This window comes from Canis lupus, chromosome 14 (genome assembly GCF_048164855.1).
Source record: "Canis lupus baileyi chromosome 14, mCanLup2.hap1, whole genome shotgun sequence".
NCBI lineage: Eukaryota > Metazoa > Chordata > Mammalia > Carnivora > Canidae > Canis > Canis lupus.
The window spans coordinates 3,827,179-3,851,423 of NC_132851.1; the positions used below are offsets into that span (position 1 = coordinate 3,827,179).

Sequence of the window (24,245 nt, forward strand, 5' to 3'; positions counted from 1 at the left end):
TAGAAATCATACAAATTTGAAGTAAGTTTCAAATATAGAGAATTCAGAAAAGAAAACCTAAAATTTTCTTTTTTCAAGTCAATCTCCTCCCTCTGCACGATTCTCTTAGGATCTGCTAAAATTAATGGCTTATTCACAGAACTATTAATTAATAACTATTCTGTTCTAATTTATTTTACTGTTTTTTTTAAATGGTGGTTCTAAGTATATGTCAAATTTTAGTAAAATTTCAGAATATTTAGGTACTTACACATTAAAAGTCAGAGAACATAAAAGAAAAACTTGGCCCACTTACAATATTTTTTCATGACATACTTATATTTGTTTTTTTAACAGCCTGCACATAAATACCATTATCACAAGTAGATAATTTTAAAACCATAATGATCAAGAAGCACAACTGAGGTACATTTATTAGGTACTATTTCTGTGAGAACTCTTTGGAAAAGTGAAGTGATTTTTACAAATGCTCTGTCATTCAGAAACCATAGCAGGTGAGATACAAACGCTAGTGGGTTTTTTTTTTTTAAAGATTTTATTTATTTATTCATGAGAGACACAGAGAGAGAGAGAGAGAGAGAGAGAGAGAGAGAGAGGCAGAAACACAGGTAGAGGGAGAAGCAGGCTCCATGTAGGGAGCCTGACGTGGGACTCGATCCCGGGTCTCCAGGATCACACCCTGGGCTGAAGGCGGCGCTTAAACCGCTGAGCCACCCGGGCTGCCCAATGCTAGTGGGTTTTAAAGTATACAGTTTTATTAAGAACGTACAGAAAAATGATTATTGGTGAAAAAAAAAAAAACCCAGGCAATTAAAAAATAGGCTTGCTGATGGGGCTACAGTACCTGTATTCAAAGTAACAATCACTTTCCAGAAATGCTGGAAGTCTTTCTTTTTTGATCCACTCAATACCTTCTTCACGACTGAGACACTATTAGAGAGCAGGTGAAAAAGGAAACGAGTCAAAGAAAATCACCTTTCCAAACAATTAAGAGCACTAGAGCAATAATGACCTCTAGCTATTACCAGGAGCCCCTGCCTCTATCTTCTGTGTGCACGAGAGAAAGCAGAACCTCTGAGTCACACATTTGAAGCCACTGCTTACCTTCTGGCATTATTCTCTCAACAGCCCTGCGTCAATGATTAACCCCATTTTACAGATTAACAAACTGAATCCAGAGGAGTCAAGTAACTTATTGAGGGAGACGTATGAGGAAAAAAGTCATGCTCGGTTTTTTCACAGTCACAAAATGGGTTAAAAGTAATCACAAACCAAAAAAAGACACTTGGTAAGGCCACTATGGTCACTCTCTACAGGCCCCTGCCCTTCCAATTTTAGAAAATTGTTAAATGTTTAACATCCCGGGTCACTCTCCTGGGGACACTAAGGTTAATAAGAAAGATAAGGTCCCACCTTTAATGAGTTTACAGGTAATTCAATAAGCAATAGTAGTAGAGAGCAGTGAGTGCAGCAAGTTTGGGCTTCTATGGAAGGGCCCTCAGGCACTAAACCTAGCAAAGGTTTCTCAAAGAACATGCCACTCAATCTTTGACCTGACACATGATTAGCTTGGTAAAGAGGAGATCAGGAGAGGAAGCAAAGATAATTTTAGTATGACTAGATCGCAGGGTGAGATCTCAGGAAAGGAGGGAAGCAAGCTGGAGAAGCTGGCAGGCCTAATTATGAATTATCCTTTAGATGACATTAAGGAGTTTAGATTTTGTGTGGAGGTTGTGAGAGCCAGCTTAAGAGTTCCTGAGCTGCTGTTCATTCTATATTTCCTCACTATCAATTCTCTTTTGTCTTATATTCACTTTTTCCCCAGAATTCTAAAGAACGTCCATACTTTGCCCACTCCACAAATGCTACTGGATAAGTGAAACAACCAGTGAAGCGCAAGTCTGAGGCAAGTGTGTCTGCATTTATGTGACTTCCATTGATTATCTGTTCAAGCAACAGTTGGGCTGTGATATTAACATCAGTCAACACAGACCACTGTGAACTCCAGAGAGGAAATTAAAGGCCCACAGAGTAGTGCTGCCAACATCTGACAAGCTGATGTTCTTGAGCATGCACCTGTGCTCAACACTGCTTGCAGATGGCATGAAGTCATTAGGCTCCCCAAGGATGGAAAACTGAGGGAACAATGGTTTCCTTCTGTTCAGCCCAAAATACCTATTTGCCCTCCCCAAAGATTATCTTCCGGGTAATGAGAAAAACAAACAAAAAACAGAAGAAACTTTGGAAGCAGGCAGCACCTGAACAGTAGCATCTTGTTGATGGTCTTATTACTTATGAGTGAGATGTGAAGGACACTTGGATCCCGTAGTCAGAAAACGAGAAAAATTAAGGCCATCCCACCTAAAGTTTAGCATTAGCACAAGTACAGCCATCTTAGGCCCCTGTGAATAAGAGCTGAACTTTATGGGAAAAACTGCAGAATGTCCTCAATGTCCTCGGCAGAGAATCCCATATCAGAAAGACAACAGCCCACGCCTGTGGTAGAAAATCCCATATTAGAGTGAGAACAGAGCTCAATGCCCTTGAAAGCCCCATATCAGAATGTAAACAGAACTTGAGAAATTCCTCCACCCCTTCTGAAAATCCCCTAGACCAGCCTATAAAAAACCCAGCTGTAACCCACTTCGGGGTCCAAGTCCCTGCTCCGCTGTGTCGGGTGTACTTGGACCCAAGCTCGAGCTTGCTAATAAACCCTCGTGCGCTTGCATCGGTGTCAGCTCCTTGGTGGTTTCTCGCATTCGTAATCTTGGGCACAAGTGGCACAGAAATAGACACATAGATCAGTGGACTATATAATAGCTCAGAAACTCTCCTTTGTATGGTCAGGTAATCTTTGATAAATGAGGCAAGAATATACAATGGAGAAAAGACAGTCTCTTCAATAAATGGTGCTGTGAAAGCTGGACAGCAGCATGCAAAAGCATGAAACTGGACTACTTTCTTACACCAGACACAAAAATAAACTCAAAATGGATTTAAATGTGAAAACTGAAACCATAAAACTCCTAGAAGAAAAACATAGGTAGTAATTTCTTTGACATTGGCCATGGAAACTTTTTTCTAGGGATACCGCCTCAGGCAAGGGAAACAAAAGCAAATTAAAATACTAAGATTACACCAAAATAAAAAGCTTTTGCACAGCAAAGAAAACCATCAATAAAACAAAAAGGCACCTACTGAATGGGAGGAGATACTTGCAAATAGTATATCCAGTGAGGGCTTAATATCCAGAATATATAAAGAATTTATACAACAACATCGAATAAACAATCCAATTAAAAAATAGAAAGGGAATCCCTGGGTGGCTCAGCGGTTTAGCGCCTGCCTTCGGGCCAGGGTGTGATCCTGGAGTCCCGGGATTGAGTCCCACCTCAGGCTCCCTGCATGGAGCCTGCTTCTCCCTCTGCCTGTGTCTCTGCCTCTCTGCGTGTGTCTTTCATGAATTTAAAAAAAAAAAAAAAATTCTTAAAAAAAATAGGCAGAGGACTCTGGAAAATAGTATGGAAGTTCTTCAAAGACTTAGAAATAGAACTACCAAAAAAAAAAAAGAAAGAAAGAAAGAAATAGAACTACCCTATGATCTAGCAATTGTACTACTAGGTATTTATCCAAAGGATACAAAAATAATAATTTTAAGGGATACATTCTTCCCATGTTGTGCCCAAGATTGCGAATGCGAGAAACCACCAAGGAGCTGACACCGATGCAAGCGCACGAGGGTTTATTAGCAAGCTCGAGCTTGGGTCCAAGTACACCCGACACAGCGGAGCAGGGACTTGGACCCCGAAGTGGGTTACAGCTGGGTTTTTTATAGGCTGGTCTAGGGGATTTTTCAGAAGGGGTGGAGGAATTTCTCAAGTTCTGTTTACATTCTGATATGGGGCTTTCAAGGGCATTGAGCTCTGTTCTCACTCTAATATGGGATTTTCTACCACGGGCATAGGCTCTGTTGTCTTTCTGATATGGGATTCTCTGCCGAGGACATTGAGGACATTCTGCAGTTTTTTTTTCATTCACAGGGGCCTAAGATGGCTGTACTTGTGCTAATGCTAAACTTTAGGTGGGATGGCCTTAATTTTTCCTCGCCTCCACACACTACCAATAGTGTTTTGATTACTACAGCTTTGTAATATATCTTGAAATATGGGATTTTGATACCTCCAGGTTTGTTCTTTTATATATATATATATATATATATATATATTTTTTTTTATTCATAGAGACACACACACACACACAGAGAGAGGCAGAGATACAGGCAGAGGGAGAAGCAGGCTCCATGCAGGGAGCCCGATGTGGGACTCGATCCAGGGTCTCCAGGAACACGCCCTGGGCTGCAGGCGGCGCTAAACCGCTGCGCCACCGGGGCTGCCCAGGTTTGTTCTTTCTTGAGATTGCTTTGGCTATGCAGGGTCTCTGGTGGCTCCATACAAATTTTTGTATTATTTGTTCTAGTTCTGTGAAAAACATAGTTGGTATTCTGAGAGGGACTGCATTAAATCTGTAGCCTGCTTTGGATAATACGGGCATTTTAACAATATTGGTTCTTCCAATTCATGAGCATAAAATATCTTGCCATTTGTATCTTCTTCAATTTCTTTCATCAGTGTTTTATAGTTTTCAGAGTATAGGTCTTTCACCTCCTTGCTTAGGTTTATTCCTAGGTATTTTATTATTTTGGTGCAATTGTAAATGGTATTGTTTTCTTCTGCTACTTCATTTTTAGTGTATAGAAATGCAACAGATTTTTTGGAACTCTTGTGTAGAATTTATTTTATATAAAAACTGAACCATATTATATACTTTAATTTACAACTTGATTTTTCCTTTGAACAATACAACATGTGCATCTATCTCATCAGGACAATAGATACAGTTCAAACACATTCTTTCTAATAGTCATATAATATTCCATAGTTCTTCTATTGATAAACATATAATATATTTATACTACTGGTCAATGCTGCAATCAGCTCCTATATATACACATTTATTTGTATGGAATAAAAATCCCAAAGTGGCTTTCCAGGCATAAGTCACAGTATTTTTAAGTTTTATCAATTTTGTCAGATTAATCCCCAAAGATTGTAGCAATTAATATTCTACCAACACTAGATGTTATTATTTTTTAAAGTTGTAGGCCAATTTCACATATGATGAGCACTGCGTGTTAAATGCAACTGATGAATTATTGAATTCTACATCTGAAACTAATGATGTTATATGTTGGCTAATTGAATTTTAAAAAATTATATGCCAGTTTAACATCTTAAAAAATGGTATCTGGCTGTACTTACAATTTGCAATTTGTTAAATTTACAATTTATGATAATTTGTGTGATTAAATATATTTTTATCTGCTCATTTTCTATTTTAATTCCACTCTTATAAATAGTTTGTTGAATTACTTCAATTATTTTATTGGACTACTTGTCTTTTTCTTGGATAAGATTGGTAAGAAATTAAGTAAAATACTTTTCCTCATACTTGCAAAACTTTTTTTCTAAATCATTGGTTTTTAACTTAGTATCATTTTCTAACATGTGAAATAATTTTGGTGTCCAGGTTTGTTTTTTGATTATTTTGAGGACTCTGGAGTCCTTTAACTTCATGGGGGTGGGGGGGTGACTCACATGCTAAGTTTACATTAAAATTTTCCTGGATTTTGTTGTAATACTCCAGTTTAAAAAACCATTTAAGTTATTTATTAATTCGCAAATAAAGACAATTTAGTTTACTCTTGCAAATTGATAGTAATTACATTCATTGTGTTTAAACTCTGTCGAGGAAATCTAAAATAATTTTGAATTAGCTTAAAGATATACTCTTTCTTTTCTTATGATCTAATGGAAATGGTTACAGTATTTCCATGTACAGTGTTTATTATTGGTTTTGGATAGCCTTTAACAAGTTTAAGCAATTTATTTTTTAATGAGTTTTTATTAGGTGTGAGTTGTGTGAAATGCAACAGATTTGTTTACTAATTTTGTATCCTACAACTTTACTGAATTTATTCATCAGTTCTAGTAGTCTTTTGGTGGGGTCATCTGCAGATATTCAAAGTTATACTTCTTCCTTACCAATCTAGATGCCTTTTATTTCTTTGTCTTGCCTGATTACTGTGGCTAGGACTTCCAGTACCATGTTGAATAAAAGTGGTGAGAGGGGATATCCTTGTCTTATTCCTAATCCTAGAGGTAAAGCTCTCAATTTTTCCCCATTGGGGATGATGTTAGCTGTTGGTTTTTCACATATGGTTTTTATTATGTTGAGGTATGTTCCCTCTAAAACTACTTTGTTAAGTTTTTATCATGAATGAATGTTAACAATTTATATGGTGCTTTATAGTTCAGAATATTTTCTTTTTTAAAAAATATTATTTATTTATTTATTTATTTATTTATTTATTTATTTATTTATTCAGAGAGAGAGAGAAAAGCAGAGACAAAGGCAGAGGGAGAAGCAGGCTCCATGCAGGGAGCCCAATGTGGGACTCGATCCCGGATCTGCAGGTGGCGCTAAACCACTGCGCCACCGGGGCTGCCCCCAGAATATATTTTCTTGTTTAAACTTCAAAACAAGGCTATAACATAGTTTTTTATTTTTAGTATTTATAAAAGTATCTTAAATACTATTATCATTAATGTACTTAATTTGATGAAAGTAAACAAGAAAAACAAATAAACTGGAATTCAGTAAAAGACACATTGAAGAACTTTCAGGCTGGAAAAGAGCTATGTTGTAATTTTTGAATATATTTTAGCCTAGTTCCATCAGACACTTCAAATCATGGAAAATATTAAACATTCATTTTATTTTCAATTGAGCCACATAACAAACCTAAGTAGTAGGTAGCAAAGGCATCATTTGACAGGTGATGAAAATAAGGTTCATCAAAATGACTTGTTCAAGAACACAGCTAATAAGTTAAAGTGCCAAGGTTAGAACCAAGGGTTGTTGTTGTTAATCTCATGCTAAGGAGACAAAATCCAAAATCTGAGAGCAGAAATAAGGCCAGGGAGGTCAGAGTTACATAGTGTAACTTGAGGGTCAGAAGTCATAATTCCCAGCTGCTTTGTCAGGATAGAATCCAAATCAGATAAATTCACTGTATACCCACATTTTCTAGAATGCATACAAACTATAAAGGATACTCAAATTTCTACTGCTCCAAATGAACCTGATATCCTAAATATTCAAAGGAAATTATATGAATCTTCTCATACTGAAAATCAAACTGCTAGATTAAATTGGCCATTTGACATGAATGATACAGTAACTAACAAATATGATGATGTAAAAGTACAATAAAACTTAATAAATATAGTTACATTTCAGAAGGCCAAGCCCAAGAGACTTCATGTTAGTCTTATTTAATGCTTTATCTACCTAGGAAGATACAAACTCAAATATACTTTCTTACCATAATATTGTAGTTGACGTTAATGGCCTCATCTTCATAGGGGGCATTCATCTGAACAGGTTTAATATCATTCTTTCCTTTCCTTACAACATCATAGATGGGATTTCGAGGTTGCTGGTTTCGAAGAATTTTTTTCAGTTGCTTTTCTAGAAGTTGTGGAGCATTGTTAACTATTTCAAAAACTCCATAATCCACATTAAATCTAACTGCCTCTGAAAAGGTCTGCAAAACAAATTTGTGGAAATCTTAAATTTTTATAAAGCAGAAACTCACTGTCTCCAAGACAACTTGACAGTTAATATAAGCATATATACATACACAAACTTTTGTGTACTTAATCATTAGCTCTTCTCTTCTAGGAGCTTGGAAATCTCTTGACTACAGATAAGGGAACCCATTTTATCCTTCCTTTCCAATGTACTTATGGCAAGAACTAAGGATGTATTATGGCAGAAAGTCCCTTTGCATAAACATCTTACCCTTGTGTTTCTTTGGAACTGGAAAGAAATACACACCTGGTCTCTATGAAGCAATGTTACTCTTAGGAGGGGGTGGATTACTAGGGAAGAAAGAGTAAAGGAAGAAGAAATAACACTCCCGTTATCTCTTTCATCCCCAGGAGCCATGAAAGCTAAAGTCTCCCCTGCTCAAAAGGATAAAATTAAATACAATGTGTTCTTCATTTAAGACCATTTCAACACCATTCCTTTCACTGTGGAAAAAAAAAAAAAAAGAGAGAGAGAGAGAGAGTTGAAGGCAATAACATTTCTGAGCTTTTCTCAGTAATTACTAAATGCTGCCAACTTTTATTTAAAGTCAGTCAGTTAATATACAATAGTCAGGAGTCTTGAGCTTGAATGACAGCTTGCCATTAAGTAGCTCTGCGACTCTGAGTAAATCATTAAACATGTTTGGGGCCTCCATCTCCATAACATATAAATAATGGATTGGCTGTCTGTCTTTTCCCATTTTGTCCTCCAAATCTAGAATCAGGTTTCTTTTTTCAGAATATGAACTTATTTTAGAATACCTTTAGTGAACCATGTATTCATGTAGATTAGTTTATATATTTTTAGCCAGGTAGTAGAAGATATCCAGCCCTTCCCCTTGGATCAATAACCATCCTAGGGAGAGCATCAATTCTTTCAAATTTTACTAAGAGATAACTAGACATACTATAATTAAAATTTAATAATGGCAGGATGTCATAAAATTGGAGTTAGAAATATATATGTGCATATGTATAAATATTCATATCTGTGTATATATATATATATGTATATATATATATTCTTCTAATGTCAGATAACATCACATCTCTAAAGTCTGATGGTCTCCCCTCCTAAGGAATTTAAAGTGCACGAACAAAAAAAAAAAAAAAAAAAAAAATTAAAGTGCACGAACAATAGAGTTCAATATGAATGTCAGTCTACAGGCCTGCAGGCCTCAGGACTAAGATTTCCCTTCAAAAATGACAAATATAGCTCAATGGACAAATACCAACAATTACCAATAAATTGTGTATAAGGTTTCTTCAATAAATACACTTAATTGCATCTGTCTTTCAAACATGAGATTCAAACAGGCATCACTTACCTGAATGTCAAATACTATCTCTGAATTACACTATCACTAGATTAAACAGATAAATGAGTCTGCTGATATCAGAGACAAGATTCAACTGGTAGGAGAAAGGAACTGAATTAAACTTGGGAGAGAACAGACATAAAACATTAATTTATGTTATTATGTATTTATGGGGAGGGGGAAGTGGTGCCGTAGATTGCAGAAGACCATCTGGAAAAGATTTCTTCTAGTACTGAGGATCCAAGGAAAAATAGAGCAGGTTTGGCCTTTATTTGTTTTCCTTTTTTCTGTCTCCTACCCTCACACCTGGTAGACAGAGGAACACAAAACTGTGATAATCCAAAGCAAAGGATGCCAATTAGTTAGTTCTATGAAGAAATAAAATAGCTCCTGCTACACAAGTTTAAAAAAAAGGCTCCAATAAAATAAGTAAATAAATAAATAAATAGGACATGTGACACTGAGCCCCTCAGTAGCCAATGTTACCTACTCAGTAGGAAATGGTTACTGTACAGTTGGTATAAATAATAACAGTAACAAGAACCACTGTTTACTGGACATCTACCATGTGCCAGGAGTGTGACAGACACTTTAAATGCACTATCTGAATCCTTCCACATTCCTGTGATCACTTTTTATAGTAAGTGGACACTTAGGATGGTTATATGATGGGCCATGGATTCAGAACTGTAAAGTGCTGCATCAGGGCCATCGAAACAAGTCTATCTGGTCCCAAAGACAACATATTTCCCCTTCTTTACTATCATCTTGCCTCACATATGATAAAACTAGCATGTACTAACCACCTTCTCTAAGTCAGGCACTGTGCTAAGCAATAAGCCCACAAAAGTTAGTGGAACTGGGATTCAAACGAAGGTGTTTTACCAGTAAAGACACAGAGGCATGAAGCGGCATGGTGCATGTGGGTAATTTTAAGCAGTTCCATGCAGTTAGAATATAACTAGAATAGTCATAGTTGAAATAGTTAAAGGAACAGAGGAAAGACTTGAGGTAGACGAGGTGGATAAGACCAGATCATGGAAGGCTTTGCATGCCATTTTAAGAAGCATAGGCTTATCTTGATCCTTTGGGAAATAGGGTGGAGTAGGAAAATCCTAAATTAGTAATATAATCTTATTTGGGCTTTAGGAAGAATCTCCCTGTAGCAGTCTGGAGTTTTGCTGGCTCTTGGGTTGGTGAGGTAGTATGCTTACATCCATAAGCAGAGCCATCACCATGCTCGGGGGAGGCTGGCCATTACCTCAGTGCTACTGCCATCATAGCCAGGTTTGGTGTGGTAATTATTAACTCTCTTGGGTGGGTTACTGTCCCCAGCATTCACAGGGGCTAGGGGCAGGTTTTAAGACAGGTAGTTAGCAATTACTTTCATTTTCAACTAACAAAGCAAAACTGAAGGTGAAAAAGGTTAGGGGATCTCTTCATGGATTTACAGCAAGTCCTCTAGTGAGCTCACTGTAGAATTCTGGGTTCATGACTACAAACTGCTTTAAACCCAGGGCTGATGCAGAATTTCAGTAGGTGTCAGCAGACGCTGTGGATTAGCTCACTTGGGATCTGTTCCAACTTCCTGAAATGCAGAATCTGGACGACTAAAAACTATATCACCCAGATCCTTTACAGTTCTGGTTTCATATGTGATTTAGATCCTGCTACTCTTATGCACGAAATACTTGAATTCTGAAGCAAGTCAAGTGAGGAAAGAGGCAGGATCTGTCCATCCTGAGGAAGGAAAAGTCAGGGCATAAGCAGATGAAAGTGAAGATCTTTCCACATTGCACAGAAGTATTTTAACAAAACAAAACAAAGACAACAGAAGGAAAGCTATAATTAATTGTGTTCATGATTAAATGACATGACCCTATTTACTTTTTTAAAAAGAGATGTAGCTAAAATATTTACAATTTTAAACTTAAGAATTTATCTCAGTGGAACTGAAATGTGATAGAGCCTTTGCCATGGCGAAAAAAGTGTTTTCCTTCTTCAAAAGCCATGATTTCCAGTGGATCTCTAGAGGTCCTTAACACCACAGTGATTCCAGGTTTATAAAATGGGCAAATAACTGATTCAAAGTTTCCCCTAGTTCACTTATTTCAGCAAAAACAAAACATTTGAATGCCCTAGTGCCAATTGGTGTCCCAAGCAAAGAGGATATAAGTTGAATAAAACACTGTTTCTGCCCTTGCAGGAACAATACATGGTCATTCATTTTTCTCTATGATGAAGAGATTCAACAAAAAATGAAATACTTTGAATTTGTATAACATGCAAATGCTGAAGAGGAAATCTGTCCACAGAGACTATGGTAGTAATACTAGAGTATTTTATCTAGTTTAGTTATTGTACTTTAAAAGGGATTTGGCTAAACTAGAATCTATCCAGAAAAGGATACGTAGAATTATTAAATGGAAGCAATATTGAGTAAAATTACTTTGTTTTTCTAAGATTTTTTTAATCATAAAAGGGATTTTAATTAAACAATCCCAAGGTGCCTTCCATATTTGATACTCCATTGGACTATGATGGTCTCTCAGGAAAAAAATGAGTATCTTCTGCTTTCTAATAAGATCATCCAATTCCACTCCTTTGTTATTCTACTCATTTATTCCATAAGTATTTATTGAATCCTTGTTAAATGAGATATCATGATAGATGATATACTGCTACATTGAGTGAGCCAATCCAGAGCATTCTCTACAAAGCCCCAAATGAATAAGACACAGATCTGTCCTCAGGTCATGCTGATCCAAGAGAAGAAAGATATGTAAATACACAGAGACAGAAAGACTCCTCCTGCAAGGCAATGAGCTCTACAGTGGGCACATAAAGTGAAATCATGTTTAGTCAAAATTATCCCTTGAAATCCTTGAAAATACCCATAAATTACAATGTTGTCCTACCTCTCAAGAAGCTGTTCAGAGTTTTTCCTCTGGTATTGAAATTGGTCATGGATTCTTCAGTTAGGAATCATATGAAATGGAGGGCTTGTATTTAAAGCTCATGTTATACAGAGAGATGCATGTAATCTCCCTCAGCATGATCAGCTGACTACACTGGGAGAGGCAGCAGGAAGAGACCCCTGAAGGAACAGCAGATCCTCATCCCCACCTCACACCCTGTCAGGATGCTCATGGACTGGTATATGTGTGTTTATGGATTAGTACAACAGACAAAATCATCCTCACTCTTGAAATCACCATCACTCTCTCTACTGAACACAAATCATTCATTTTGAGTAATAACACACGTATTATTGATCAACTGCAAGTGGTCTGACATTGCTAAAACTTACTATTTAAGAGGGGAATAATAGAATATAAGCCTGGAGAGAAAGGCAAAGGATGAGTTCATCTAGGATTTTCTATTATATGCATAACTCTCAACTTATTCTCTTGAATTCTGGTTCTCTGAGTGTGGTGCCTGGACCAGGAACATCAGCATCCTCTGGGACCCTGCTAGAAATGCAGATTCTCAGGCCCATCCCTCTATCTAATCAAAAACTCTGAGAGTGGGGCCCAGCATTCTGTGTTAACAAGCCCTCAGGTGATTTTTTTTTTTTTTAACCCTCAGGTGATTCTAATGCATGTTCAAGTTTGAGAATCATTGCCTTAGGATGATGGGGAGCCAGGTTAAGACAAATTTCAAGGCCCACCTCTATCCACTACTTCATGTAGACTTACCTGTGTATTCATGTAAGTGGAGGGGCTGGCCATCTATGTTCTGTACACAGAAGAACGAACCCTGGTCTTTATTATGCAAAGTCCTGTTGTCTGCTTAAAAATTTTTTTTCTCTCATGCAACAAGCTCTTTGTTTTCACTATTTCTCAGCCTATCCACAAAACTCCTACAGTTAGTTTAGCATGTGACAATAAAACACATGTAAGGTGGGGGAGACAGAAATGAATGATGTAGAAAGTCAGTCGTTCTCCCCAAAAAGCTGACTCAGCTGATTTAGAGAATGCTCAGCTTTTAAATCATATGACAGGAAAAATCTTCAGTTTGAGCCTCAAACCCAATTCTCCACAAGCTGTTGCAGACTGCTCTTTCCCTTACTTAATTTTCTTATTTCAAAGGTATCATTTTCCCAATGTTCTAAAATGAATTGACCTGAAGGTGATGAAAGCTAACTTTGTAGTACCAGTCATCCATGTGTGAAAAATATTTTCACAGAAAAAGCAAGTGCATGAAAGTATTTTTACCACAATAAATTGCTGGTTCCACATTTCTCTGAGAAGAAGAGGGGGAAAAAAAAACCTGTGAATAATTAGTGATGTGCTTAAACTGCCAGCAGAGCACCACTGAAACTTACCGGGTGCCAAATTATTTAGCTGAACACTATTTAAATTAAAAACTAATGACTAGGTTAATTTAATACATGTTCATCTCTGCTCCAACTCTGTCTCTACTAATTGAGCTCCAAAGCTGTATTTTAAACATGCATCCTAGTCGGCGAATGAAAAACATGTGACTACTTGACTATAACAAGTCAGTTACCAATGTCTTCTGTCAATCTAAGCTTTATTGTCATTTTATTTTTTTTTTAAGATTTTATTTATTTATTCATGAGAGACACACACACACACACAGAGGCAGAGACATAGGCAAAGGAAGAAGCAGGATCCATGCAAGGAGCCCAACGTGGGACTCGATCCCAGGTCTCCAGGGTCAGGCGCCGGACCAAAGGTGGCGCTAAACCGCTGAGCCACCTGGGCCACCCTTTATTGTCATTTTAGATGTTTAACTATAAACTATTTACTGGACATATTTACCAATGGTATGAAAGGAATAGTGTGCTACATAAAATGCATAGAAAATATCCTAAGTTAATAAAATGAGTTAACTAGATAATCTGAGTGCTTTACGTTAGAGCTACAAGGCTTGTCAAAACATCCAAAGGAGGGCAGCCCCGGTGGCTCAGCGGTTTGGTGCCGCCTTCGGCCCAGGGCGTGATCCTGGAAACCTGGGATTGAGTCCCACATTGGGCTCCCTGCATGGAGCCTGCTTCTCCCTCTGCCTGTGTCTCTGCCTCTCTCTCTCTCTCTCTCTCTGTCTCTCCTGAATGGATGAATAAAATCTTAAAAAAAAAAAAAAACACCCAAAGGCATAAACAGTGTACTAAGCAGTACTACCTAGACTCCATCAACACCCTTAAATATTAATCTCCGAGTATTTAAATTTTGGCAGTGGAAGCCCCAAGCCCTTCATCCCCCTTCATGCCACAGATTCCCTAAATCTCTACTCTCTTTCTTTCTCTCTCTTTCCCTTTACCCAACAATCCATCCAACATATAAATCTTTCATAAAGCTGCAAGAAATTATAATAGTTTACAGATTAAAGAAAAAAGTGTGGAGAATCAGTCCCAAAAAAGAAGTTATGGTAAAATTCCAAAAGCACATAGCTAAGCATGGTCTGGCAAACACATGACATACCTATCCTTGCAAGGAGGGTATAGAACAGGCCACCCTTCAGCTTCTGCAAACCATAAATGTCACAAACATTCTAAACCACCCACAGAGGACCAACCTAAATCTGTATGTGGGCTCATCTACCCAATCCCACAACAGTCACTGAGCATAAAACACACAAAACAAAACCAAAAGGAAAAAAAAAAAGGTTTCACACTATAGCACAGAAGAAAACTTAATAAGCAAACACCCATAAAGAGTTGACAGCAAAACAAAACAAAAAAAAAACTCTCTCAGACACCAAATGAAAACAATATCTGAATATGAACCTGGCACCAGAATAAACAGAATGAAGTTATGAAAGCTAGGATTTGGAAAGTGCCATAATCATTTATAAAAGCAGCAACTGTCCTGGATTCCCCTCATCAAAATAACATGGAGGCTGGCTACCAGCCATCAATTTCTGGATCTTACAGTGTAACCCACGGGTATAATGGGGTAATGGAAAGAAGGAGGTGGGGGGAGCCAGAAAGCCTGATTCCTAGAACCACTGCTGCCACAATCCAGGTCTGCCACCATGTCACTACAGATGTGTAAGAAGATGGACAAGTCTCAGAAATCTAGATAACTGAAGGACTTTTAGATTGAGAATATTATCATCTATATTGACATCTTTCTATCTCAGGCCTATATTATTGGGGCTTTGGGATGGAGGTGGAGATGGTAGAGGAGGGGAGGCAGAAGATTAGAAGGTTTATTTATTTCAAAAAAAAATCTTTAAGATTTTTTTTGAAGGTTTGCAAATAAAAAACAGAATCATCCTCAAGAAGCTTTGGGAGATAGAGGAGAAAGGGACCTATCCTTGGCCCCAGGAAATTTACAATGAAGCTCCTGAGATAAAAATAAATAGAGACTATCAATCAAATTTTCTTTCACTGGAAAAATCTAATTTCCTACCTGATACATATATCCCCATAAAACAATCTATCTGAATACCTTCAATGACAGAAAGTTGACTCCTGTGACCAATGCTAGCCCTATTGTTCTGTTCTACTGCTAGGAAGCAAACTTCAAACCATCTTTCTTCTAGGAAAAAATATCCTCATAAACGCTGGCCCTGGTTCTGCCTTTAGCTTCATGGAACAAGTTAACTCCTCTTCCTCAAACAGACCTTGAAATATTTGGAAAAAGAAAAAAAAAATTGGAAAAAGCTGATCCATTTCAACACTTCTACCCATTCCCCAACCCAGGTTCAACATCCACACTTCTTTCAACCCTTCCTCATCTGACGTGGTTTCAAGAGTGTTCATTGGTTCAGTCTCCCCAAGCCCGGTTTGGCAGAGCAACTCTTAACCCATGGCACCAAGAATGGAACACAATATTCCAAATGTGGTCTGACAACTCAATATGATTCAAAAAAACATTTATTGGGTGCCTTTTATGTTCCAGACTAATATTTTTCTTGATTTTAACTATACTTCTGTTAATGCACCTTAAAGACACATTAGGTTTGTTTTAGACCATTTCAGATTACCACAAGAAAAACAAGACCAGATTCTGTTATTGAAACTCTCAGTTCATCCCACTGCTGTCAGTTCTATAGTCAGTACAATGTAGTAGAAGTTTTTAAGCCATATGGACCTGGGTGGACCCTGTCATCTATTAGCTGAGTGACTTTAAGCTGGAAAAACACTAGTTCACTTGCATCCAAGACCCTGATAAAAATAATCTGAAAAGTCAACACCAATGACAAATTTGTGTGGTGCAGAAGATTATTCTCTAGACTGATGATGATCCATCAGTCTCATTATGGAGTGAATGCCTCTCATGTTTCAGGAATGGAAGATGAGATGGTCTAGCTAGTCAAGGGAAAAAAGAAAGAGAAAGAACACTACTTCTGTGCCAGGCACTTAATATACATTACCTTGTTTCATTACAACCTTATAAGATAGGCACATTGTTTTCACAGGGAAGGAAAGCAAGGAATTAAGTAATTAAATAATGTGTCTAAGATCACATGGGTAGTAAGCTGAGAAGCTAGACTCAAACAGTTCTGCCTCACTCCCATTCCTAACCATTACACTGCAGGATGAGCACAGGAAGAACAGGTGTGGGGGGGGAGGGGTGGCCCAAGACAGGAAAGATCCCACACGGTGACATAAGCAGTATGGAGCTACAGGTAAAACCAGGAAGGTTAGATAGAGGCCAAATTGCAAAGATCTTAAACTCCATGCCAGGAATGTGGATTTGATTCGTTAGGCTATTAAGAGTCAACCCCTACTGGCTATAGTTAGAGAATCCGTTCAAATATTTGAAAACGCATTTCACAGATAACGATAAGGGGTTTGGAGACAAATAAATGAGCCTAAGTGGAGCATGTATTATTTTAGCTAGAGATGGGAGGGAAGATTTCCTGGACAGAAGTGACTTAAATCAGGGAAAAGGTGATAACGAGTATCTCAGGGAAGAACACCCCAGCCTGGAGGGGCCTCTGAGTATGCTTGGCATATTTCATGGTTGAGAAATACGAACAGGGACAGTTAGGCTGGGAAAGAACTAATAAGGGGAAGAGGCATAGGAAATAAAGACCAAGAGGTGGCAAGAACCAGATCACATATACTACTTTATTTGTAGTGTAGTGAGAAGCCACTTTTGAGTGTTTTGAATAGGAAGTAACAGGGTTCCATTTATTTGTATTATTATTGTGGCTGTTATTATTATCATTATGCTTTCCTGAAACCAAAATATGTTAAATTTATGCAATTCCCCTAAAATGCCTGTCGAAAGCACTCCAAAAAAGAGAGATCACACTTATTCTCAGCAAACTCATGCTGACTTCTACTTCTTAGTTAAGTGCCCATAAACCAAACATTACTAATCTGTTCTAGAATCTTGCCCAGAACTTGGTTTGAGAATCCATCATTCTTTCTTCTCTCTGTCCCCAAATTCTTTATTGGAAACCTATAACCATATTTCCCCTTCTCCTATCTTGTGGCATGAAGCATGGGTAATTAATAGGTAGATTGCATGGTACCATATGCAGATGCAATGGAATGAAAGAGAGAGAATGAGGGGAGAGAGAGAAAATGTAAAAGTGGAAGGATTTGGAGAAACAGAAAATAGGGCAAGAGCGACCCAGGTGGGCTGCATGGGACATACTGAAAGGGTGAAACTACAGAGGTCTGCTGGGTGGGATGAACACATGACTACAGAGGCACTCTGCCATTTCACCTAAACACTGAAAGGAATCACACAAAAATGATAATGTTGATCCTCACTGGATGGCTGGACTGTTGCCGAATTTTTCTTACATTTAAGGTAAATTTTATCTAGTATTGTTATGTCACTTCCCTAATTTAAAATAGATTTTTTTTAAAAAGAAAGTTAGGTAGGGGAATTTATGTCTTGGAACAAGTAAAAGTCAGGGTAATCACAAATCTTGAGTTAATGAAATATAAATCTTAAGAAGCTGAAATCAGATCCAATGCAAAGATTTTTCCCTTTAAAATGTCACAAAAATTAGAGGAAGAATGGAGAATGCAGAGCCGAGAGGAAAGACTGCACAATCTGGAAGAGCAAAATTCTGACAGTTTCATGATGCTGCCGGGGTTTTCCCAATATACAACTGGATGGTGAAAGTTGAAAAATCAGACAAACAAGAACCCATCAGGTATCCTATAATATCACCCAGGACTGTTGCTGGAAAAGAAGAGGTGTGTTTCATGTCTCAACCTAACCCCCATAATGGCTCCAGAGGCCTAGGTGGGCCAAAAGGAAGAGAGAAAACAAATTCTTTTGGAAAAAAGAAAACAAGGGACGCCCGGGTGGCTCAGTGGCTGAGAGCCTCCCTTTGGCTCAGGGTATGATCCTGGAGTCCCAGGATTAAGTCCCACATCAGGGTCCCTGCATGGAGCCTGCTTCTCCCTCTGCCTGTGTCTCTGCCTCTCTCATGAATAAATAAATAAATAAAATCTTAAAAACAAAAGAAAAGAAAAAGGAAAATAAGATGAAACAACAAACACGTGTACATAGATACGTACATATATACAAAAACTAATCCAGGCAAGGAAAGGCCTCTAGTACTTTCCCTTCAAAAGACATTTTGAGTGGCTAGGCTTTAGAGGCTATCATGGCCCACTCCCTTTAAAATTACTTGTGGGGTGCCTAACTGGCTTAGTCGGTTGAACATCCAACTCCTGATTTCAGCTCAGGTATAGTCTCTGGGTCCTGGGATCAAGCCCAGGCTCTCTGCTCAGCCAGGAGTACACTTGTCTCTCTCTCTCTCTCTCTCTGCCCTTCCCCCTGCTCCCATGCTCTCTCTCTTTCTCAAATAAATGAATAAATCTTTAAAAACAAAGTAAAAATAAAAACAAAACAAAACAAAATAACTTGTGACTTATTTATATTCCAAAATTTCCCTGGTAAATATGTTAACGAAAAGTGTTTTTGCGGGGGTGGAGGGGGTTGCCTAGTGGCTCACTTGGTCAAGCATCTTCAGCTCAGGTCATGACCTCAGGGTCCTGGGTTTGAGCCCTGTCAGGCTCCCCACTCAGTGGGGAGTCTTCTTCTCCCTCACTCTCTGCCCACCCCCATATACTCTCTCTCAAATAAATAAATAAAATTAAAAAAAAAGTTTTTTGCATTTTCATAACCAATAATGAAAACCTTTTCTTTAAAAAAAATTTTTTTTTAATTTTTATTTATTTATGAATGTCACACAGAGAGAGAGAGGCAGAGACACAGGCAGAGGGAGAAGCAGGTTCCATGCACTGGGAGCCCGACGTGGGATTCGATCCTGGGTCTCCAGGATCGCGCCCTGGGCCAAAGGTAGGCGCCAAACCGCTGCACCACCCAGGGATCCCTGAAAACCTTTTCTTATCTTTTATCTGACATTCCTGATTAACTTGATTTACTAAGCAGTGTGTTTTTATGCACTCCCATTTCACTTTTCCCACCATCCCCCAATACTAGTCTATCAGGCACCACTCTCTAAGACTAAAAATCTATTATCTGGCACCCACCTATGTCTTCTTTACTGTTGATATAAAATTCTAGTTGACTTAAACACAAATTCCACATTAATATCTCTCCAAGGGGACGCCAATAATTGCCTGGAAGCAAGAAATACAGTTTCTTAATTTTTCTTTTGATATTTTGTCCTTATCACCTCTGTTCAAAGCCTGAAATGATGCCAAATACAACAGCATCAGATTTTGTATGGAACACTTTTTTTCCTAGTTTATCCACATTCATTTTTTATTATTATTTATTTAATTTTTGTACAGAAGACTTTTAATGGTTAGAGAAATTCCAGCTTTCTCTTTCATTCATTCACTCATTCATTTTTATTGTGGTACAACTGACTCAGTTTTCTTCAATAATTCCTAAATATGATGCAAACCCAAATGATTAACTCCATAAAAAGACATAAACTTTACCTAAATGCTTTAATTCATAGTTTTAAAAAATATTATTCCTGATATATTTGTACTACAAGATAACCCAGTGATTATAACATTTTGCTTTGATAATAAAGTCCATAGAACATAACAATACACTTACTGGAAGGCTTAGGAATTCATTAAAGTAGTCCACAAGGAAATCATCTGTTGCCAAAGAATCTTCCTGCAAAAATATAAAACACGATATCATGCTTATACTAAAATGTTTTATAACATGCCAATATTATTCTCTAATTCTGTATATCAAGAGATTATAAGGTAGATTTTCAGATCTTTTTCAGTCTATCAACAGCAAATCCTCACTATAAACAGAATACAGTGCTACACTCTCTGGAAGGAAGAAATAAGAAAATAGAATGGAGTATACTCATAAAAGATTTTGCTAATATGCCGAAAACAAAACACAGAGAAAATATAGCACGACACTTAAATGGAATGAAGTACACAAAACACTGCACAAGGGAAATTTCCCACAGACTTATCTTTATACATTTGTGTATATATATTATTCACATTTATATTATATATATTTCATAAAAATAATGCCAGAATCAATAAAGACAGAAGTTTGAAGTTAAAATGAAATTCAGAATGTAAATTTCTTCAATTGCTAGTGGAAGTGATAAACTGAGGAAAGAAAATATTCTACTGTTTCCTCCCAGAATGAGATAGCTTTAGGAATTTGAGTTGCTTCACTTTTGCATGAAGAAACTTTGATAATGTATTTATTCTAAGCACAAAGATTGTATATATTTTTTCTGTAACTATCTCACCCACCAACATAGTCGCTTTTAAAATTGGCAAAATTGGAAAGCCACTGCCAGGAACAAATTCTCTCTTCCAAATAAAACACCTTATTTTATTAGCAATTGTTTCCATTGTGTCAAAAGAACATCATGGCATACTGTTATATAGAACATGTGTTTATTTTGTTATTCATAATTATACTTCCATTTTGCAAATCTAACATGAAAGTTGACAATATGTCACAATGCTATTATTTCCATATGGCTGATTATTTTCTTCTTATATGGCCAATTTAAAAAATTTGTTGAAGTAGAATGTTGCAGTATAAGGAAAATACTGTAGCATATTAACTTGGAAAATAGATTTTTTTCCCAGAGTAATTTAAGTATTTGTAGTACAACTGGAATAGAGCTATAAATAACCACATAGGGGGCAGCTGGGTGGCTCAGTGGCTGAGTGTCTGTCTGTGGCTCAGGGTGTGATCTCGAGTTCCAGGATCGAGTCCCACATTAGGCTCCCTGCATGAAGCCTGCTTCTCTCTCTGCCTGTGTCTCTGCCTCTCTCATGAATAAATAAATAAAATCTTTCTAAATAAATAAATAGCCACCCACATAGGATTTATATCAAGGAATTTACTAAAAATCTGTGAGCTTTCAAAAAACAAATTAAGGATTCAGTTTACTAAAAAAATCTCAACTGATTAAAACAACAACAAACAACTTAGGATCTCATAAATCTTCTACATTCAAAGCAGTGCCTCAATAATATATTCTCAAAGTTCTGACTCACAAAGATCCAGTAAAGCAGAACAAGGCAGATAACATTTGGTGGAGGCTGTATACAACTAAAAGGCTTCCAAATTTTACCTTTCAAAATTACTTTACTTTTCTGGACTTTATTTGGTGAACTACCTATTTTCTGCTAACTCTTAAAAGAAATCAACTGAACTTAATAAATATTTTTAGGATCTCCCAGATGGAAGGCACTGTGCTACAAGAAGGGTGGCCAAACTGCACTTCTGGGCTCATGATCAAAAATCCTCAGATGGGAAGCATGAGTATTTTTAATTAATAACAGTAGTGGAGTACAGTCCCTTGTTAATTTTTCTAAAATAGCATTGTACTTTTAAATTTCACCTATAAAGCACAAGGTATACTTCACAGAATCAAGTGAACCTAAATATTGCCTAGAATATGGCCAGCCACACATAGCCAGAAACTTCTAGATAATCCTTGGATTCATATTTTCATTTCCTGATGCCTCACCCTTCTCAGAGACTCTAACTCAATGATTTCTAAACTATGTGATGAAGTAAGTCTTTTGTTTTTTTCCCTAATCCTTAAGTTTCAAACAAATAACTTATAAAATGCAAGACAAATGAACTAGGAAACAAAAGATATATACATAAGACAAAAGACCAATTGCTTATTATTAAATTCAATAGATACAAACATACTGTCACCATATCATATAGTTTCTGAATGTTTTCTTTCCATTTCTGAACTCATCTCAACAAGGAGGGTGTTGGGGCAGTGCTCCTTAATATGAGGTCTGGTCCCCAAACCTTCATATTAAGGAGCACTGCCTCAACACCTTGGTTGAGTGGTTTGCTCTCAGCAACCTCAGGTCCCCCCGAAACCCAGCCACACTGTAGGGCATTTCCTTGGTTTACATTCACAAGCACAGAAACTCAAAGTGTTCAAAAACATCAAAATCTGTATTTCTTTTCTGAAGTTGAGTCGTACTTTCTCCCCATATGAAATATCAGCACTTGTGCTACTATTAGGGGGAGTTCTACAAGAGAGGCAAGCATGGTCTCTGAGTGCAATGTGCTCCATCCTCCTGTTGTTGCACTTTCACAGGAAGACCTGCATTTCTCTAAATAAATGAGCACATCTTCCTACTAAAGTTTCTAGTCCAATGAGTTCAGATATTTTGTCATAATGAGAATCTTTATTCAATCCTTCACTTATTACTTATTTATCCTTATTTATTAAGGATCTTAATAAACCCTTTATTCTCAAAACTCTTTATTTAAAAAAAAATTTAAGGCCTTGATCTGAAGCAGCAGCCTAGTTACTCTCAGTAAAGCCTCCACAATCTAGTCACATGGCTGTATTAAAATGAACAAAGTCACCATATTTGAGATTAATATGTTCTGAATAACCAATAAACTGGTAACCGTTATTAATGGTACAATCAAGAAGAACACTGAATTACAATCAATTCCTCCATTACATCATTCCATGAACCTGACTGCAAAATTAGCAACACAGATTCTCTGCAGAATGATGCAATGGAAGGCAGGAACATTTTTTCAGAACTGAATACACACTTGAAACCTGTTTTTTTCATGTACTACAGGTGTGCCATCTGTGAAAGTGAAGTCAGCTTTTCCGTTTTTAGTCCAAACTTCTCAAGTTTCTTCCTGAAAGAGGGTTAAGCAAAATAGTTTATATATGCTAGCTAATTATGGTGGGCAAAAAGCTTTTTTTTGCTTAAAAATTTATTTTGCTGCACCCTCAAATCAGAAGAACTACAATTAGTTCACCCCTCTAAAAGAGGAAGATATACAAAGAAGACCTTATAAACAAGGAGGATGAAATAAGATAAACACAGACATAAACCACAGTCCACAAAAGAACATGATACATACCAAAAGAAAATTACAATATTAAATGTTTCCTCTCAAAGGAAGGAGACATATTATCTGGTAGAAGGAATCAAAAGAGACTCCAGTGGAGAAAATGGCATTTGAAATAAAGTCAAATTCTATAATCAGAAATACATATATGAGAGGCAATAATGCAGAGTACAGAGAAATATGCATGAGCAAGGAAGGTGGAAAGCAAAACATAGTAAAGGTTAGCTAATGGGAGAAGTAGAAAAATAATCCAAGTTTCAAACTTCCTTGCAAGCCATTTAGACATTAAACCAAAGCCATTCATCTAATTTCCAATGTGGAATCCTGTACTGATACACTTTAGATTAGGAATACTCTTATCAATTGGTGGATAAAATAGACCAGATTTCCAAAATCACACCTACCAGGATGCACTTATTTTTTGCTGCTTCTTCCTAAAGTACACATAGTCTTTTTTTTTTTTTTCCTCTTTTCTAAATAAGCCAGTAACTAGACCATAGCTTCCCTGTAGGATGTGATGACACTGTGCTATACAGACAACGGAATTTAGTGGGTCAAGTCAAAGTGGACCTCTTCAGCCTTTAAGGCAACCAGGCGCAGCCAAGGATGGCTGGAGCTCCCAGGATCGTGACCTCTGGTTGTGAGCAACTTGTTTAGGACTCATGTCCATCTTCCTCCCCTGGAGAAGGTGATTGATGAGTTATATCCCACACCCACTGCTCCTCTGTAAGACACTGAGCATAGCCAAGGAGTTGCTCAAGCCCCTGGACATAGATTTATTAGCTATCTGCAGAGCATATCACTGTTCCATGAAACTGCCAGAAGAGTTTGTTTGAGATGTCCAAGAAAACAGTGCACCGCCAAAAGTGCTGACAGCTTCGAGGAAGGGGGGAAGGGAGATCCTGGAAGGCTACAGATGATGGCCCCAAATCTCTGCC

At 37.4% G+C, this 24,245-nt stretch overlaps 1 protein-coding gene across 17 annotated transcripts in view; it reads right to left on the reverse strand.

Annotated features, from left to right (window-relative positions):
• RGS22 (regulator of G protein signaling 22) overlaps positions 1 to 24,245 on the reverse strand; it is a 162,059-nt gene that overhangs the window by 125,972 nt on the left and 11,842 nt on the right. For all 17 annotated transcript variants that reach the window (XM_072774009.1, XM_072774020.1, XM_072774012.1 and 14 more), the window contains 3 exons: positions 20,017 to 20,079; positions 7,445 to 7,666; positions 845 to 930 (listed from right to left, as the gene is read on the reverse strand). In XM_072774009.1, coding sequence (XP_072630110.1) covers positions 845 to 930; positions 7,445 to 7,666; positions 20,017 to 20,079 — 371 coding nt within the window. The remainder of the gene's footprint in view (positions 1 to 844; positions 931 to 7,444; positions 7,667 to 20,016; positions 20,080 to 24,245) is intronic.